The 20,793-nt window shown below is 39.6% G+C and overlaps 1 protein-coding gene across 5 annotated transcripts in view; it reads right to left on the bottom strand.

Moving 5' to 3' along the window:
* The window catches only part of TRPM7 (transient receptor potential cation channel subfamily M member 7), a 120,825-nt gene extending 113,543 nt beyond the window's left edge, over positions 1 to 7,282 (bottom strand). For 2 of the 5 annotated variants that reach the window (XM_004281278.4, XM_033408417.2), the window contains exon 1: positions 7,016 to 7,277. In XM_004281278.4, the coding sequence (XP_004281326.1) occupies positions 7,016 to 7,018 (3 nt within the window). In that variant the 5' untranslated portion in view covers positions 7,019 to 7,277. Of the gene's footprint in view, positions 1 to 7,015 lie in introns of all 5 variants that reach the window. The other 3 variants (XM_049706034.1, XM_033408418.2, XM_033408416.2) reach the window with 3 other exon arrangements.
* Positions 7,283 to 20,793: the final 13,511 nt, after the last annotated feature.

Genomic DNA, 20,793 nt, shown 5'->3' with positions numbered 1-20,793 from the left:
CAACCAGCAAAGAACTCAAATTATATACATTTATTTTAAAATATTATGTACTTTCAGTCAAATAGTATACAATTTAAATTCTGCACCTTTTTTCCTGGCTCCTTATTACCTAATAAAATATTTTTTCAAAAGCAACAGCATCTGTTGAATTAAATGGATCTATCACATATACCTAATTCAATGACCATTGATTGATATGTTTTCAGATGATACCACAAAAATTAATCTGAAAAAGAGAAATCTAAAGAAGTATTGGACATTCTCTATTACAAATCTTGAGCCTTCATATTGGAGTAAACCATAACAACCTATTCTCTGTCCCTGAGTAGTGTGATGATACTTTGTTGATACACTCATTATAGGCATCTATGGTTTTTATTAATGAGTTCTACCTGTAACAAAATCTATTTAGTTTAGTTAATGACTTTTCCAATCTATTAAGGATTCCCTCAGAATAGTAAATCTCTGCACTTCGTCAAAATACCATGTAAACAACTGAGTTATAAATAACCTATCCTAAAGTTATTACATAGAAATTTGGTAGTAAAGGAAATTCTACTAAGCTTTATAGCATTTAAAGAAAATATGGTATGACAAAATTTTTTTAAAGGTGACACATCTTTTTTTTTTTTAGAGGATGCACCTTGCCTTTATTGAAGAGTCTTTAAAGAATTCAGGAGCTTACTTCATATTTTTTTTTAACATCTTCATTGGAGTATAATTGCTTTACAATGGTGTGTTAGTTTCTGCTTCATAACAAAGTGAATCAGTTATACATATACATATGTTCCCATATCTCTTCCCTCTTGCATCTCCCTCCCTCCCACTCTCCCTATCCCACCCCTCCAGGCGGTCACAAAGCACCGAGCCGATATCCCTGTGCCATGCGGCTGCTTCCCACTAGCTATCTACCTTACGTTTGTTAGTGTATATATGTCCATGACTCTCTCTCGCCCTGTCACAGCTCACCCTTCCCCCTCCCCATATCCTCAAGTCCGTTCTCCAGTAGGTCTGTCTCTTTATTCCTGTCTTACCCTAGGTTCTTCATGACATTTTTTTTCTTAAATTCCATATATATGTGTTAGCATACGGTATTTGTCTTTTTCTTTCTGACTTACTTCACTCTGTATGACAGACTCTAGGTCTATCCACCTCATTACAAATAGCTCAATTTTGTTTCTTTTTATGGCTGAGTAATATTCCATTGTATATACTACTCAGCCATAAATGACACATCTTTTTAAATGACCTTAACTTTTTTACTTAACAGTAACACCTGTCATCTGACATCTCGCTAATAAAGATCCTTCTCCAGGTTTCTATAATTTGGCAAGTCAACACCTACTCTTCCACTTATAAGCCTTATGACCTCTGGTGAGTGATTCTGCTTCTCTGTTCTTTATACAAACAATGGAGGGCGGAAAAAGTGTCTACTTCATAATGGAGTCTTGAGAGTGATATATGTAATTGATGTATGTAAAGCATTTAGAACGATGGCCACAAAATGCTAATACATGTTAGCTACTATTGTGAAAATTTGTCTAAAGCCTATAACACACTTTGTTTAGTCAGGAGTACCTTCTGGGTAGAGCACCTTCCAGGTGCTGGGTGTGGTAAATTATACTCAAAAACAAGGAAGACTGCTAGTTCACATACTGAAGGGTAATTTACAGTCCCATCTTTCTATTCTAGTTATTGTTTCTCCAGTCTCCTCCTTATAGTATTAGTCTGCTTCCCAGATAACTTTCCTTCTATCATTCCTAATGTACTACCAAACTGTCAGAGAAAAGTAGGTAACTAAGCCTATTAAATTTCACTTTGCACATATTTTTCAACCAGTGAACTCTGGGCTTAAGGGTGCTATATTTCTGATAATGGCTTGGCTCAAAAGCTTTTTTTCTTTCTATGAGGAGTTGGGTTTCCAAAGGATGAAGTTTTCAGAAGTCTGGCAGCTGGGATAGTTGAGGTGTTAAGTTATTAACATGTTTTCATGACGCAAGGAGGGACAAATAGTGTTTCACAGACTTTAATCCTAGTACTGCTCCTGAGGTGAAGTAGAAAAAAGATTACCATCTGTCTTTCACAGAGTAACAGTGTGACTTGGCAAAGATGCTTAGGTGAACAGGCAAGTCTATCAATTTCAAAGAACTGCTTACCGCCACACACCAAAATTTCTTCAACAGGGTTCTAAAACCTTTAGATAGTCAGGAAACTAAACACATATTCCCCCAAAAGATCCAGAGTAATTTTCTAAATCCTAGGTGAACCGAACCAAAGGGTCAACAAAATATCTAAAAGTAGTAACTTAATTCAAATTAAACCAACATTTTTATAAAGATAAACTAGAAGAGGTCCAATTCTCCAAGTCACACATTTCACTTATATTCAAACTAATCTAATAATTACAAAGCCCCTTCTAAGAGTGACACACATCTAAGTGTTTTTATACCAATTCATATAAATGACTCAGTTCAAATTCCCATAGATAACCAAATGTTCCTCATGTTCTAAACTAATCTCAACCACTCTGAACTTTGCCTCCAGGCAACAAACTTAAAACAGGCATTTTTAAGACTGCTCATTTTAAGAGCAGTCTCTTAAAAACAAAAACAAAAAAAAAAAACTGTAAAATTTAATCATATGCTGAAAGGTTCCCCCAAAAAGAAAGGAGAAACAGAAACCCAGAGTGAAATAACTGAGCAATGGCAATAATCATCAATTGCTACTATTATGTGAATGTATGATGGGGAACGTCACAACTCAAAGATCAGGCAGCTGACAACACCAACCCACTGGTCAATCTTAACATCAAAAAAAGAAAAACAACCAGACAGCATGTGCCTCTTAATGTAATGCAATAAAAAGTACACAGCACCACCTGTGAAGCAGTCTTGCCAAAACATCCAACTAGAATCTCATAGAGTCTTTAGATTAACCACTCGTTCACAGGAAATACAGAGGAGAAAGGAACATGTTACAGGATGCTATATGGATACATTCAACAAAATCCAAACTGTGGGAAATTCTACAGGGCAAATGATCTGGATTTTTTTTTCATTAAATAAATGTTAAATGACAAGACCAAAAAAGGGGGGGGAGGGGATACAAGAGACTGAGATTTATCAACCAAATGCTGTGTGGACTTCTTTGGATACTGATTCAAACAAACCAACTGGGAAAAAAAAACATGAGAAAATTAAGGAAATATACTGAATATTTAATGATATCAAAGAATTATTAATTTTAGGTGTGCTAATAGTACTGTGGATATGTTAAAGTTTTAGAGATACACATAATGAAGTACCTGTAGATGGAACATGTCTGGGATTTGCTTTTAAATTATCCAGTTGAGGAGGAATGAGAGGGATAATAGCAGAAACAATATTCACATGTTTCAAACTGTTGAAAAGGGTCATGGGTATATGGTGATTCATTGTACTATTATGCCTTTGTAAGTTTGAAATCTCCCACATTAGAATGTTAAAGAAAGAGATTATCAGAGTACTGTATCAAAAATATCTACGGTTGGCAAAACTCTCAAACTTAAATTTTAGAAGTGTTTGCTTCAATAGACCTTCATTTAAAAATCAAAACCAGGGACTTCCCTGGTGGCAGAGTGGTTGGGAATCCGCCTGCCAATGCAGGGAACAAGAGTTCAAGCCCTGGTCCGGGAGGATCCCACATGCCACGGAGCAGCTAGGCCCATGCGCAACAACTACTGAGCCTGCACTCTAGAGCCCGCGAGCCACAATTGCTGAAGCCCGCATGCCTAGAGCCCATGCTCTGCAACGAGAGGCCACCGCAGTGAGAAGCCCGTGCACTGCAACGAAGAGTAGCCCCCCCCCGCTCACTGCAACTATAGAAAGCCCGCGCAGCCATGAAGACCCAATGCAGCTATAAATAAATAAATTTGTAAAAAAAATAAATCGAAGTCAAAAATACAATTTTAAGTACTGCCTTTAAATATTATATTTGCACATATTAAGTAATGACTTCAACTATTGCATGTTTTCATTTTATGTCTGGTTCTTCTTACTGACATTTGCTAACACACACACACACACACACACACCCCTCCTCGAAAGGAACCAAGTTCTAAATATTCTAACGCCTAAACATCTCAATCAGTTCCTTCTTTTCTTCTACTACTTCTTTACATCAAGCCCTAAATATTTTGGTCAGTCTTGCTACAGCCTCCTTATGGGCTCTCTTTTCAGCTTAAACACACAGCAAGTCACCCTCCATACTGATTCCTTCAGTGGACCCCTCATCTCCAGAATAAAATCCAAACTTCTTTGCATAACATACATTGCCCTCAGAAATCTGGTCCCTGCCTATCTTTATAACACTCCCAGACTAGTACCCCATATATCATCCCATACTCCACTCTTTCTAAACTACATACAGTACTCGTACAACAGATCTTAAGATAAACTATGGATGCTTTTTTTTTTTTTTTAGCCGCACAGCACAGCTTTCAGGATCTTAGCTCCCCGACCAGGGGTCGAACTCAGGCCCTCAGCAGTGAAAGCGCCGAGTCCTAAACACTGGACCAGGGATTTCCCTGGATGCTCTTCTCTTCTAAAGCTCAGTTCCCTTAGACTAACACCACCAATACCAAATTCTACATACCTTCTATTTCCAGGTTAATTAATTCCTATTGCCTCTACGACACTCACTTCTCCTATCAGCTCCTTTGCAAGCCTAACTAGACTTTCCTTTCTCTCTCCCTGACTAGCCTATACATTCACAGTAATCTATGCAGTAATATCAAACTACCTTTTTGCTTTTTGCATATCTATACTGCCCTTCAAGACAGAGTATCACAGAGCCTGCTAGACACTAAATGTTTGTTTTGTGATGTATGCATCTCCCATTGACAACAGACAGGTAGTTCTTTTATAAATAACTGGAATGTAAGCGGTTTGAAAGTGGGAAACTTGTCTAACACATCTTTGCCACTCCAGTGCTTGGAATATATTAAACACTAAGTGTTTTCCAAATGAATGAAACAAGTATTTCTAATAGCCATGGTTTTTAATTTTGTAACAAAATTTATTCCACTGCAGTTTCCCTTGTGTTTCTTGGTATTTTATTTGTTTTGTGTTGTTTTTTGGTCTGTTGGCTGATTAGTTTTAAAGCAAAGGCCTTAAACAAGAGTTTACAATAAGAATTATACAGTGTAGCTACAACATACTTAGGGAAACTTTCAGGTCACAGTGTTTACCTTAAAGTTGAGGAGGCTCAACGAATTATCATTATTGGAGAACCTCAGTATTAGGTTATCCTAAGGTTTCACTGTAATTTAATTGGAAATTGTTGGGAAAAATCACAAAACTCAATAGCAGTCAGGACCCAAGCAACGTAAAAAATAAAATCAGATTCTTAATTTCAAATTTTAAAGTGAAAACTTCTCCCTGTAGAAACAATGCTGCATACAAACGTTGTTTCAGAGGCGGGGGGGTGCATCTGCCACAAAAATGGAAAGACAACAAACACAAGAGAAACTCTGACCACGTCAATTTGTGAAAGCTAGATTTCAAAGTGTGTAGATAGCGACATTAAGAGGCTGAACTTAAGAACAGCACCTGAGGTAAGACTAAGAAATTGACTTTCACTAGAATGTCACTAGAAACAAAGTCATCTGGTTGCTTTAACCAAACAGCAGGAAGCAATGGCTTTTAAGATGATGAATCGTCTTCATTTCCATTTTCTAACGTATCTAAATTTTTTTCTAAATACTTAAGTGGCATGTTCAAATGTATGCTATTTACCATATAAAAAAAGAAAACTAGACACATCACTGAACAGTATTAATGGTTTGCTTTTTTTTTAATGAAAGGCACTTTGATTCAACTTCCCGCCCCAAATAGAATTCCCTTAAAATCCACTTAAGTAATAAATGTTAAAATTTAGCGTCGGTAGAGGAACTTAACAAATCCTTCTTTTAAAAATTACGAAAAAAGGTAAAATGACGTTTTTATTGACGTTACCGAAAAATGTGGAAAATAATGGAAAGGTGTACTATTTATTCAAAGCATAACTACTTTCGTGGTTTCAATTTGTATGGTACTTGAATTCGTTTCTAGAGAAAAGTAAACCTGCCAGACTCCAGCAAAGAGAGAATTGTTTGCATGAAGCCTATCTAGTTCAACTATTGACCAGGAATACCTACCCGCTCGTCAAGTCTCTGATCTAAATGACTTTCTCTGGGAGAAATCTTCTAATTTTATTCCTGGCCTTAACAAAAACCTCTATCAGAAGGTGAAATGCGCCGCATCCCTCTCGCAACTTTGGTTTAAAACACGACCAACCCTTCTCTGGGGCAACGGATGAGGCGGTTCGACACAAATCCAGACAACACATCGCCTCGGTACCTACAGCAGCGCCCCAATAAAACCCTTAATTCTTGCTAAAGAAAATTCCAAACCAGATTCAGCGTCAATATCGTCTAATCCCTCCTCTTGGGCTCCAGAGGAAAATGGACCTGTGGAGTACACGCTGCGCAGCAAACAAGGCACAGCTCCAAAGCCGTATCCTCTATCCCGTTTTTGCTCCCTCTCAGCCCTCCCTCTGCTTCCATGCAGAAGTTGAGCAGAGCATTTGGCTGCCTTATCTGCCAGCAACAAGCGCCAGGAGGAACGCGCTCCCGGGAGATGCGGAGCTTGCAGGCTGAGCGCTGCCTCTGGCGCGCTGCGGCCGCTCAGCTCTGCCAGGTCCTCCGCGGCTCCCGCCTCTGCCGCCCCGAAGAGCCCTCGCTTGAGCCCGGGCTCCGCTCAGGGGATTCCCGCGACGAGGTGTCGCGCCAGATTTGCTACCTGCTTCCTGCTCCTCACCCGCGAAAGAACTGCACTCCCGTCCCGCCACGGAAAGTCCGGAAGCCTCAAGGCAAAGCGGCGGTGCATAGCCCCAGAAAGAGCGGCTCCGCGCACACACTTGCCAGCCGAGTCCTCCCCCTTCCCTGCCCGCAACCCCCAGGGCCATTCCCCCGCCTGGGCCTGCGTGGGTCCAGTACCATTCTCCTCACGGGGCGGACTCCGGAAGGGCAGCAACTCCACCTCCTCCTCCTCCGCGGCCTGTAGCCATCTATCGGGAAGCGTCTCCGGAGGCGGCAGCAGAGGCCGCCGGACAAGGACAGCCCAGGGAAACCTTCTCAGAACTAACTCAGCTCCGGCACTAGCAGCAGAAACTGAGTCTTTCATAATTGTGCGACCAACTCCGCCGGGTGACTGGCCACAGGGACGCGCCCGCGCCCGCCTCCGCCGGCGACGGGGCTGGAGACAGACCACGTGAGGGGCGCGTCGTGTGCGTAGCCGCCCGCGGCCCGGGTCACGTGAGAGGCGCGCGCTCCCTCACTTCCAGGCCGCCTCCATGCGCGCCGCGCGTACGCGTCGGGCACGAGCGCCTCCAGTCCCAGCGCTTCGGGTATGCCGAGTTGGGTGAGGTGTTCTCCCCAGATCTCCGTGGGATACCTAGGCGGGACTTGCACAAACATCTGCCTCAGCTCGGGGAGTGGAACTTAAGGAAGCGATAGTTGAGGTTTAAGGTTTCAGGCCCCTGGGATCCCGCCGGGAGTTGTGGCGTGGTCTTGTCTCTGTTAACTGGGCCTGGCGTCTGCCTGCAACCCCGTAGCTGTGCCTCAGCGAGGGTGGAGGCCTTCCATGTTTTTCTCTCCTAGTCCAAAATGGAAAATTATCTTGACCCAAATCATGTTCTTCCTCTAGCTTCCCCTGTTTGTGCCAGCAAAAATTCTTCTGGCTTTAACTGTGGGCACTAGCCTTTCCCTCCAGAGATATCTCCCGCCGGCGCAGACACACCACACACCTGAACCTAATACTGTGGCTTTTCTGTCTTTCCTTTTCCTTTGCTCTCACACCAGCCCAGGTTTGACCATTAGGGTTGCTTTTCACACTCCGGAAAAACGTCAAGAGTTCCTCTGTCTGATGCTAATCTCATCTCTTTTTTAAAAACAGTTTTATTGGGACTTCCCTGGTGGTGCAGAGGTTAAGAACCTTCCTGCCAATGCAGGGGACACGGGTTTGAGCCCAGGTCCTGGAAAGTTCCACACGCCAGGGAGCAACTAGGCAGGTGCGCCACAACTACTGAGCCCGCAAGCCTAGAGTCTGTGCTCTGCAACGAGAGAAGCCACCTCGATCACCTCGATGAGGCACCTGTGCACCGCAACTAGAGAAAGCCTGTGAGCAGCAACAAAGACCCAATACAGCCAAAAATAAATAAATAAAGTAAAATTATTTTAAAAACAGCTTTATTGAGGAATAATTGACATGTCAATTAAGTAACCTATGCCTATTTAAATGTACGATTGGACAAGTATTGACATATTTATACACCCATGAAATCGTCACACTCAAGGCAGTGAACGTATTCATTACCTCACATTTTCCTTCTGCCCTTTATAATTCTTCCATCCTGTCCCTCCCCATCTCCATCCTTTAGCAACTACTGATCTGCTTTCACTCACTATAGATTAGTTTGCATATTCTAAAGTTTTATGTAGTGGAATTATACCATATGTACTTTTTTGGGGGAAGGGAGAGGAGGTCTGGCTTCTTTCACTCAGCATAGCTATAACCTTGTAAACCTTTTAAAACACAATTCACTGAAGTAGGATCTTCTCTTCAACAAAACTGATCCACCCATTTTCCCTAACAAGCTTTGGCCATACTTGTGAACAATCTTCAATTACAGACATACCCTGGAGATATTTCAAGTTCCATTCCAGACCACTGCAATAAAGTGAATATTGCACTAAACTGTGTCACATAAATGTTTTGGTTTCCCAGTGCCTATAAAAGTTATGTTTACACTATACTGAGGTCTATTAAGTGTACAATAGCATTATGTCTAAAAAAAACTACATACCTTAATTTAAAAATACTTTATTGCTTTGAAAATAGTATCTTTGGGCTTCCCTGGTGGCGCAGTGGTTGAGAGTCCACCTGCCAATGCAGGGGACACGGGTTCGTGCCCCAGTCCGGGAAGATCCCACATGCCGCAGAGCGTCTGGGCCCGTGAGCCATGGCCGCTGAGCCTGTGCGTCCTGAGCCTGCGCGTCCTGAGCCTGCGCGTCCTGAGCCTGTGCTCCGCAACGGGAGAGGCCACAGCAGTGAGAGGCCAGTGTACCACAAAAAAAATAAAATAGTATCTTTGAAGAGCAATAAAATGAAGTGCAATAAAACAAGGTATGCCTGTATTGTATATTCCTTCCCCATCTGGCAGGTCCAGCAGGACCAAGGTTTAAAAAAATGGTTTTTTTTTTCTTTTTGGCGGTATTGGGTCTTTGTTGCTGAGCGCAGGCTTTTCCCTAATTATGGAGAGCGGGGGCTACTCTTCGCTGCTGTACGTGGGCTTCTCATTGCGGTGGCTTCACTTGTTGCAGAGCACAGGCTCTAGGCGCTTGGGCTTCAGTAGTTGTGGCACGCAGGCTCAGTAGTTGTGGCTCGCAGGCTCTAGAGCACAAGCTCAGTAGTTGTGGCTCACTTAGTTGCCCCGCGGCATGTGGGCTCTTCCCAGGCCAGGGGTTGAACCCATGTCCCCTGCATTGGCAGGCAGATTCTTAACCACTGCGCCACCAGGGAAGTCCTAAAAAAATGTTTTAAAACATGTGTCATACCTTTCCTACTAGATTGTCAGCCCCTTGGGGCAGGGATCTAAATGTTTATTTTCTAGATCTCAGCTGGGCCTACGCACTTTCTGCCTTTAGGGAGTTTATAATCTAGAAGGTGGAAACAAACCAGAAAATCAAAATAAAATGAGATAAGAGTGCTCTGTTCTCCTTGGTCTTTGTGTCTCTGGCCTTTTTGTACCCACAAGTCCCCTTGCTTGGATGGTGTAGAAAAGAAACAAGAATAGCTCAATGATAGTTGGTCTCCAGAAATTTTTGGTAAATTGGAGCATTTAGTGTAGAGTTAGAAATGTTGCTTGCCATTTCAGTAAACAGCAAATGTTGCCCATGATCAAGCCATCAGCCACTATCACCTTGTGCTCTGAGGGGAATTCAGGATAGAGAAAGACAGGATACTGGCTCTAGATAGTTAAGATGCATATCAAAGGAATAATTTCAATGAGCCCAGACCCTTATTTATTTATTTGACTACATCAGGTCTTAGTTGCAGCATGCGGGATCTTTCATTGCGGCACACGGGCATCTCGCTAGTTGTGGTGCACAGGCTCAGTAATTGCGGCATGTGGGCTCTAGAGCGCTCAGGCTTAGTTGCCCCGCGGCATGTGGGATCTTATTCCCGCTCCCCCCCACCCCGCCAGGGATTGAACTGGCATCTCCTGCATTGGAAGGCAGATTCTCAACCACTGGACCGCCAGGGAAGTCCCTCAATGAGCCCAGACTCTTGCATCTTCCCATACATAGAAAAGCACTAATATCATTAACTTGAGATATCTGTTTTTTTGTAATTAGCAGTAATGTTTTGATGTTCGACTACATGTCTTTTTCTAGCAAAGACTCCTACATAACCTGGCTCCTCCCTTACCTCTTTGAAACAGTTTCTCAAAGCTATCTGAGAATCTGTTTCCAGGCTATAGTACTCAGTAATGTTCTTGAATAAAACATAATTCTCAACTTTTAGGTTGTGCATTTTTTCCCACTGACACCTTAATTGAACTACTGAAAATAAATTATTTAATTTACAGGTGATCAGACAGCCCTGAAGTTCACATATGCTGACCTTCAGTGAGCAATCAGTTCTGGAGGATGAATATATTCATTCAAAAAAAAGTGTTGGGACTTCCCTTGTGGTCCAGTGGGTAAGACTCCGCGTTCCCAATGCAGAGGATCCGGGTTCGATCCCTGGTGGGGGAACTAGACCCCACATGCATGCTGCAACTAAGACACGCCTCAGCCAAAGTAAATAAATATATTTTTTAAAAGACACTCAAACAGCCTCTGAAGAGGTACATGTGGCAAGGGGCTGAGACCTCCCAACAGCCAATACCAAGTTACTGGCAAGAAAGTGGAGCAACAGGAACTCTCATTCATTGCTTGTGGGAATACAAAATAGTAGTGACACTTTGGAAGATAGTACGACAAAAACTAAACATACTCTTTTGATAGGATCCAGAAAGTGTGCTCTTTGGTATTTACCCAAATGAGGTAAAAACTTTTGTCTACATAAAAGCATGCAAATAGTTGTTAATAGCAGCCTTATTTATAATTGCCAAATATTCAGAGCAATCAAGATGTCCTTCAGTGAGTGGATAAACTAACTGTGGTACATCCACAGAATGGAATATTATTCTGTGATAAAAGAAATGAATTATCATGCCATGAAAAGACATGTAGAAAACTTAAATAAATATTTCTAAGTGAAAGAAGCCAATCTGAAAGGCTACAAACTGTATGATTCCAACTGTGTGACACTCTGGAAAAGGCAAACTATGGAGACATTTAAAAGATCCGTGGTTGCCAGAGGTTTGAGAGGAGGGAGGGAGGGAGGGATGTATAGGTGGAGGACAGGGCATTTTTAGGGCAGTGAAACTACACTATATGATACTGTAATGTGGATACCTGTCATTATACATTTGTCAAAGCCTGTAGAATGTACAACGCAAAGAGTGAATGCCAATGTAAATTATGAACTTTAATTAATAATAAAGTATCAATATGTGCTTATCAACTGTGACTAATGTACCACACTAATGCAAGATGTTAATAATAGGGGAAACTGGGGGGAGGGAGGAGGGTTGTGAAAGGGGTATACGAGAACTTTCTATACTTTCTCACTCAATTTTTCTGTAAATATAAAACTGCTCTAAAAATAAAGTGTATTAATTTTTTTAAAAGCATATGGGCAAAGTAGAATAGAAACACAAGTTAAGGACAAAAAAAGAATAATGCAAAATTTCCTATTCTTGAGAAGGTTACCTTTCTTAAATGAATAATGATGGGTATCAAGTCATATTTAAAATCTAAGTGATAAAATTTACATTTTAAAGTCTATAAATTTTTAATATTCTGTTAATTACATTTATTGCAAATATTTTAAATTATGATAAAATATACAAGGGTTACATAGTATTTTTTACACTGATACATATTTTATTGAGATATAATTGACATATAATATTATATTAGTTTCAGGTGTACATCATAATGATTTGATATATGTATATATTGCAGAATGTTCACCACAATAAGTCCAGTTAATATCCATCCATCCATAGTAGTTTCTCAAAATTATTTTAAGTGGTATGTAAACAAAAATACTTGAAGACCATCACTCCAAGTCTCTTTCATTATTTTGGAAGAAGATAGATACAGCCATAGTGTTTTAGACTTCACGTTTCATAAGGACATTTAAAAAAATAAGATTAAGAACCATGAGAAAAGAAATGGATTATATAACTTCCAAACTGCAGAGGAGAAATGGATTAAAACAAAAACAAAAACTCGGTCAATCTAAAATATGTCAGTGATTAGTCCACAATTTCCTCTTGGTTTTTGTAATTTAAATTTGTTAACTAAAATATACAATACTTGGTGTTGTATTTACATTTAGAATGTTTCAGAAGCACATTTTGCTGTTTTAAACACATCAACAGCTGCAGTAAGGATGTGGCAATTATAAAACAACCATTTTAAACATTAGCAGATTCTTTGTGGTTTTAGGGTATTTAATAATAAAGAGGCTAAATTTTAACCTAGGAAAAGTATTTTTAGAATGCTGCAAGTTTATTGTAATTTATATTTAAAGGGACCAATAAATAGTGCAGTTTATGAGTGATGACTATCTCTGACACTAGCCAGGTTTTATGACTTCCCACAATTATTTAAAACATGTTTCACCTTGATGTCCACACAAATGTGTATAGAGGTTTACATTCAGATAAGTAAAAGCAGGCTCCATAGTAAAACAGTTGGAAAGCATCAGAGTCCTTACTTCCTAACACTGAAGAGCAAGCATTTATTGAATGGTTTCTCTCTGCCAGGTATTATTCTAGTCACTCAACTTGTATTAACTTAAGTCCTCTGAACTCTATGAGCTACATACTATTATTATGATCCCTATTGTACAGAGGAGGAAACTGAGGCACAGGGCAGAACCACAGTTTCAACCAAGGCAGCCTAATTCCAGAGTTTATGTCCTTAACACTTCTGCTATATTACCTCTTGTGACAGTAAAACACATTGAGAAAGCTGTTACTAATAATAGAGAACAGATTATATATGATTCAGCCTTTCACAAAATCTTTTCTTCAAACTACTTAATCAGCTAATCAAGATTCTTTATTTACTTCACTAGGTCCAAATATTTGGCTTATATGATTGTTTTCACATTAATCATGCTCTAACTTCTCCCTAAACGGATTTGCCACCAGCATTAAGTCCCTGAGCAACCTGAGAAGGGGACACTGTGTTGAAAACTGAAGAACACTGGCAACATTAAAACAATTAAAATTGATTAAAGCATCAAATTAAAACAATTAAAAAGAGAGCCAATATATAAAGTATATGTTTTATGATCAATTTCCCTGTCACTTAAAATTAGACCCTCATAAATGTTTGGCAAATCCTTTGTATAAGCAGAGCTATTAAACCAGTTCCAAGAAATTTTGCAGTAATTTGGATTGAGGATTAATGGATTTTCTTCCTTAGGCATTCTTTCAAAAGAATTAACCTGTTTTGTAAGAGGAAAGCTAATAAAATAGCACCAAAAATACCTGGAATCTTTCAAATATTTTTTTAAATTAATTAATTTATTTTTGGCTGTGTTGGGTCTTCGTTGCTGCGCGTAGGCTTTCTCTAGTTGGCAGTGAGCTGGGGCTACTCTTCGTTGTGGTGTGCGGGCTTCTCACTGCGGTGGCTTCTCCTGTTGTGGAGCACGGGCTCTAGGGCACATGGGCTCAGTAGTTGTGGCACACTGGCTTAGTTGCTCCGCGGCACGTGGGATCTTCCCAGACCAGGGCTCGAACCCATGTTCCCTTCATTGGCAGGGGGATTCGTAACCACTGCACCGCCAGGGAAGACCCTCAAGTATTCATCTCTAACCCCAATAGTTTAGTACAGTGCCTGGTATATCATAAGTATTCAATAAATAGTTCTTGAATAATTGAGAGGATGAAAATCAGGCTTCTTGAATTAGAGTGTATGCATATATGTTATTTATGCAATATACAAGTAATAAACATTTTTTATAACTGTTTTCTTTGCCCCTAGTTTATTTTTAAAATAAATGAAAATCATAGGGCTTCCCTGGTGGCACAGTGGTTAAGAATCTGTCTGCTGGTGCTGGTCAGGGATGATTCCACATGCTGTGGAGCAACTAAGCCCGTGCACCACAACTACTGAGCCTGCACTCCAGAGCCCTCGAGCCACAACTACTGAGCCTGCATGTCACAACTACTGAAGCCCACACACCTAGAGCTGGTGCTCTACAACAAGAGAAGCCACCGCAATGAGAAGCCCGCATAGCACAACAAAGAGTAGCCCCCATTCGCTGCAACTAGGGAAAGCCCATGCCCAGCAACAAAGACCCAATGCAGCCAAAAATAAATTAATAAAATTATTTTAAAAATAAAATAAAATAAATCATAGACATCATGCCATTTTCCTTCTCTATACTTCAAAATACATCTGTTTAATAAAATGGACATCTAAAAAAAAACAGTATTATTTGGTATTGTTTTATATCTGGTTCATAACCAAATTTTCCCAGTTGGCTCACAAATGTCTTGTTTAATTGGTTTATTAAATTGGGATCCAAACAGCATCCACACAAGTGATTTGGATGTCATGTCACAGAAAAGTCTTTTAATTTAGAGCAGCCCTTCCTTCCACACTTTTTCCCCCTATGGTATTCATTTATTACAAGAACCAATTCAGTTGTCCTTGAGAATGTTGCATATTCTGTATTTGTAAATTTGCTCCCTTGAGTGTCGTTTAACTTCTCTCTTCATCCTCTATATTTCCCATAGTTGGAAGTTTGTGCTGTAGATTTGATGAGATTCCAGGTTATCTTTTTTTTGGAGGAACACTTCATGGTGCTTTGTGCTTCATACTATACCATGTTGAAATGCCTACAATGTCTGGTTGTCCCACACTTAACAATGCTAAGATTAATCAATGATTTCAGGTGCTGACAGATTTAGCCCTCCTCTCATCTAATATACACTGAAGATCATTGCCTAAACCAATTATTTCGTGTGGGATTACAAAATTGTTATTTTCTAATCCTATCATTCATGAAGAACCACAGATCTCCTCTTATACTTCATGTAGCTGGGCAAATTTTTTTCCCTGACTCTGGCAGAAAACTGGAGCTTTGTTCTTTGGAGAGAGTAAAACAGGGGTTTTACTGACTGGGATGATACCAGTTACAATTGAGGGTGTGCATGGGTAACAGACTGAAAATTGTGTTTGAGTGAATGTTTGCATGTAGAATGCTGAGACCCTCAACACTTTCCCAACCACATGACTCCAAAAGATTTGGAGACATTTTTCTGAGAAATCTGATCATCCCAAGAGAAAACATTTAAATATACTGGTATTGGGGTTTCCCAGCAGCAAAGCCAGATCATCCTACAATGTACCTCACATTTAATAAGCCCATTTATGTGCTCAGAGTGTCCAACTGTATTTTTAGCCTCTCACTCTTAAACATGAGCAGAAAACTAAAGATTACCTTCTCTCTGAAGAAAGCTTCTAAGAAATAACACACAAAAATGGAGTTGAAAGAAAACGGTGGTTATACACAGAGGACAATTTCAAAAACAAGCAAACAGAAACCCTACGATTAATATTTTCAGAGCGTTAAGAGAATATATGGCATCAATGAAACAGCAATAGAATACAATAAAAAAAAAGTATCAGAGAGCAAAAAAGAGCTCTTGGAAATTTTTAAATGTTAGCAGAAATAAATTCAATAAAAGGATTAGATACTGTTAAGGAAATCTTCCAGATAATGGGCAAAAAGACAAGAGGTGGAATATTTGAGAAAACAGGTAAGACAGGAGGTACAACATCAATATATTAGGGATTCCAGAAAGAAAGAACAGAGAAAATGAAGGGGAGGAAATAACCAAATAATTTAAGAAAATATCCCAAAATTGAAGGACAGAGGTTACTAGGCTGAAGGGTCCCATTGTAAGATCAGCATAATGGATGAAAATAAACCCTTTCTAAGTATACTTTGGAAAATACTTATACTAAGAAGTATCCATTGTTTATCTAAAATTCAAATTTAAATGGGCATCATGTATTTGATCTGGGAAACCTACATTGACCTTATCATTACCAGTAATGGCAATTCCTCATAATTTCCGCTTCTAACAATCATCTTGGACCACCACTTTCCATCTATTGAACTTTTTCTACTATTCCAAACCCAACAATCATTCAGTTCTATAGGTATCTATAATGCATTTATCCTAACACCTTTTCACCGTCATTTACTGCCCCCCAAACCCTCATGTTCTTCTTTACCTAGCTTAAATTTCATGGTTAATAAGTTATATTCACTCCTTCACACACATCCTAAATTCCCTTCCTCCTCTTTTGCTTTTGAATTTGCTTGGCTAAATCACAGCCCTGGTTCAATTCAATATTATACCTGTATAACTGAATGTGGCTGGGGAAACATACACACATAAACAGAAAGTCCAATTTAAATTTAAGACTATGGACCTCATGATATGCCCCTGATGCAACTATATCATACTATATTTCCTTAGACCAGTAGTTCTCAAAGTGTGGTCCGCTGGCCAGCAGTACCAACTTCATCTGGGAACTTGTTAGAAATGGAAATTCTCGGTTGGGTTCCACCCCAGACCTGAATTAGAAAATCTGAGACTGGGGCCCAGCTGCCTGTGGTTCAATAAGCCTTCCAAGTGAGTCTGATATGCCTGGTCTCAAATTTTAGCTTGTAAAAGAATCACCTGTAAAGCTTGTTAAAAACCAGATTGCTGTGCCCCACCCTTGGAGTTTCTGATTCAGGTCTGGGTGGGGACCAAAATTTTGCATATTTAACCAAGTGATGCAGTTGCTGAGCCAGGGACCACACTTTGAGAACCTGTCCCTATACCAATTATTCTTACTTTTGAAAGATTAACTTTTTTCTTTCTCTTCAAACTTTCTGCATCTGCTCCCGAAACTGACTCAGCTGATGACCCTGATTAGCACTTCATTGGCAGAATATAAAAGCAATCAGAATAGAACTTTCCATGCCCACGCCTATCACATCTACCTCCCTATTATGCATTTATACTTACATACACTACCTTATCTCCAGTTACTGGAGGCGAACGCTCCATATTTCTATTTAATGCAAGCCCTTCCACTTGGGCACTAGATCCCATCACCTCTGGCCTACTTAAGGAAATAAACTTAGTTAATTCTCCAATCTCTTCCCAACATCATCAAAATATCCCCTTTTATTGGATCCCCATTAACATTCACAAATGCTGTTATTTCTTCCCTTGTCAATACCCCACCCCCATTCCAAACTTCTTTTTTAAAAAAATTTTTAATTTTTTTAAACTTTTTATTTTATATTGGAGTATAGTTGGTTAACAATGTTGTGACAGTGACAGTTTCAGGTGTACAGCAAAGTGATTCAGTTATACATGTATCTATTCTTTTTCAAATTCTTTTCCCATTTACCAAACTTATTTCTTGAGCCCATTTCTCATCTTCCTTTTTAATAAAACTCCATAAAGGAATTGTATTTGTTCTTTCCACATTTATCTCTTCCCATTCCAAACAGTGATACCTAAACTGAGATTTGAAGGGGATGGCTGGGTGTGGGAGGTGGGAGTGTGTTTAGAAGAGCTTCCTAGGAAGAGTGTAAGGGGGCAGGAATGAAGGAGAGGAAAATAATGGGAGATTAAGTTGGAAAGAAACAGGGACTAGAAAAACCACATTAAGGTATCTAGACTATTCTTAAACAAATTTGGTGCTATTAAAGGTTTTTTTTAAAGTGCTTGAATTGCATGATTAGATTTTCATCTTGGAAAGATCACTGGGGATTGATAGTGAAATTAGTATTTGGAAGACCAATTAAAAGTCTGTTACAGTACAGATGAATTAAATTGAGTTAGTGGCAGTGGGGATAGCGAGTACCAGGATTCTTTGAGAGATGTTTAGAAGAGTATGGAGAGGACTTGGCACTTGAATTTGTCTATTTTATTTCTCTGCACTGAAAGGGGCTGGGGTAGATTTTATAGAAAAAATAATAATACGTGAGGCTTCAATCAGTGTTCCAAACACATATAATAAATTTTTGGATGAAGCACTCTTCATTTGTAAAAAATTACTTGGTTTTCCATAGCTAGCAGAGCCTATTAACACGTAACTATTAATTAGAATCCAATTGATACCTTTCCCACTTATCTAAAGAAGTGACCCTATGATCTAAACTGGAAAGTTGTTTTTAACATAAGGACATGCCAAACCATAGACTTTCATTTACAGCTATGGTTAAGAACTATTTACAGTAAACTTTCAAGTTGTGAACTTTCAAAGATGCAAACCTGTGTTCACGTGTCCAATCACGTTAGTTCACATGTCTGGCATACATTGTCACGTGCATGCATCCTCTACAAGTGGTTGTGCTGTTGTGGACTTACCTTGTGTAGCTTACTAATGAAGACCTGATGGAATTGGAAGCCCAGAGACAGGATGAAGAGAGACAAGAGGAAGAAGTAATTGAAGAACTAAAGAGATTTACTATGCAGGAAATGGCAAGGGGATAGTCTTTATTTGAGGAGGCACTATTAGTTTGTTTTTGTTTTTGTTTTAATTTATTTTTGGCTGTGTTGGTTCTTAGTTGCCGCATGTGGGATCTTTTGTTGGGGCACACGGGCTTCTCTCTAGTTGTGGTGCCTGGGCTCAGTAGTTGTGGCATGCCTGCTTAGTTGCCCTGCTACATGTGGGATCTTAGTTCCCTGACCAGGGATCGAACCCTCATCCCCTGCATTAGAAGGCGGATTCTCAACCACTGCACCACCAGGGAAGTCCCGAGGCACTGTTAGTTTTTGAGGCACAGGACCAGAACATAGAATGGTACACGAAGTTTGCAGCAGCTGTTCAGAATGCAATCCACTGCTACCGTGTCATCTATGACGAGAAAAAATGAGCTACTACCCAGACATCACTGGATCGTTTTTTCAAGAGGGTAGATAGAATTGAATCCAGCAAGGAAACAGAACCTGTGCCATCAATGTCAGGCATGAATGAAATTGCAGCTTGCTCTCCTTGTCTCCTATTGCTGACAATCCTTCAGCTCTACCACCTCCCACCTCCTCTCCCTCCATCAGTCAGTAACTCTTCTTGGCTCTTCACTTGATGCCAGCCCCTGTATGCCAGCTGTTGCATTGTACTACTATACTTTTCAAGGTACTGTACTGTAAGATGAAAAATGTTTTATTTTTTGTGTTTGGGTTTATGTATTATTTGTGTGAAAAGTATTATAAACCTATTACCCTATATAGCCGATTGTGTTAGTTGGGTACCTAGGCTTTGTTGGACTTACAAAACAAATTGGACCTACGAACACGGTCTCAGAATGGAACTCGTTCGTATGTAGGGGACTTACTGTACCCATAACCTCCTAAGAGAGCTGTTAAGAATTAGTGCCTTACTGCAATTTACAGAGCTCTCTCTCCAGAATTCTGCTGAGTCTGGCTATTGCTGCAAGTGCCAAGTGTCTATTCTAAGAGCTCATATGCAGGTAGTTGAAATTTCCAAAATTTTTAGGAAGGATACTTTGTTATCATTAGTGTTGCCTGGAATTGGACATTGTTTTCCATTGTCAATGCTTTTCAGTGATTCATTATTTTTACTTTTTATTTTTTTTTGGCCAGGTCACACAGCTTGTGGGATCTTAGTTCCTGGACCAGGGACTGAACCCTGGCTCCAGCAGTGAAAGCACTGAGTCCTAACCACTGGACCGCCAGGGAATTCCCACTTTTGCTTTATTTTTAATTTGTGTGGGTCATTTGGTTAAGGGCCACAAAGAAATATTAAGTTGAGAACTTCTGATCTCAATTCTAGAGTCTTTATGGGATTATAGAAATGGGAATGAGCTCATAAAATTTAGTTCTACTCTTATTTTCTAGCAAAAAATGAATTTCAAGCTAATAAATTTGTACAGAACATAAATTTCAAGACAAAAAACATGACAACTGGTTATTTCTCCCTCTTCTCCCACTATACATATTAGACTGTTTCCAAGGCTTACTATCTTAAGAAAAATGAGTAATTTATTAGTTAACCATCTATTAGTATGAATACCTATTAAGAGGAAAATAATTCAACAGATTTTTATGATTTGTATTTTGAATCTTAATAGAAGTATATGATAGAAAATGTAAAAGGTACTAAGTCTCCCTCTCACTCCTGTGCTCAACCCATCTTATCCCCTCTCTTCTTAAACAGAGCCTCTCTTTCCAGTTTCTTATGCATCTTTTCAGGTATATGGGCCTGTGGGATGAAACAAGCTTCCTCTGAACAGGACTCCTCAACATATGGTCGAGACAAAACCACTACAGATACATATCTGGGCCATCCACATCTAAGTTTAAAAAAAAAAATTACCCCATACAATGGCAGCAGGGATCTTAGTAATTTGTGAGAACATAAGCAAAGCTGCAAATGTCAGGGATGTTCATTACAACAGGTAGGATAGTTTCTTGGTAAAAAAAAGTCTATAGATATATCAATTCAATAAATATTTATTAAGAGCTATTATGTGTCAATATAAATTTCCAGTAAATGACACTTATGGAATCTAGGTTTTATGGATAATTTGTCAGATTTAAAAT

Source organism: Orcinus orca, chromosome 2 (assembly GCF_937001465.1).
Source record: "Orcinus orca chromosome 2, mOrcOrc1.1, whole genome shotgun sequence".
Lineage (NCBI taxonomy): Eukaryota > Metazoa > Chordata > Mammalia > Artiodactyla > Delphinidae > Orcinus > Orcinus orca.
The sequence above is the reverse complement of the archived record's forward strand: the minus strand, read 5'-3'. Positions and strand labels throughout refer to the sequence as shown.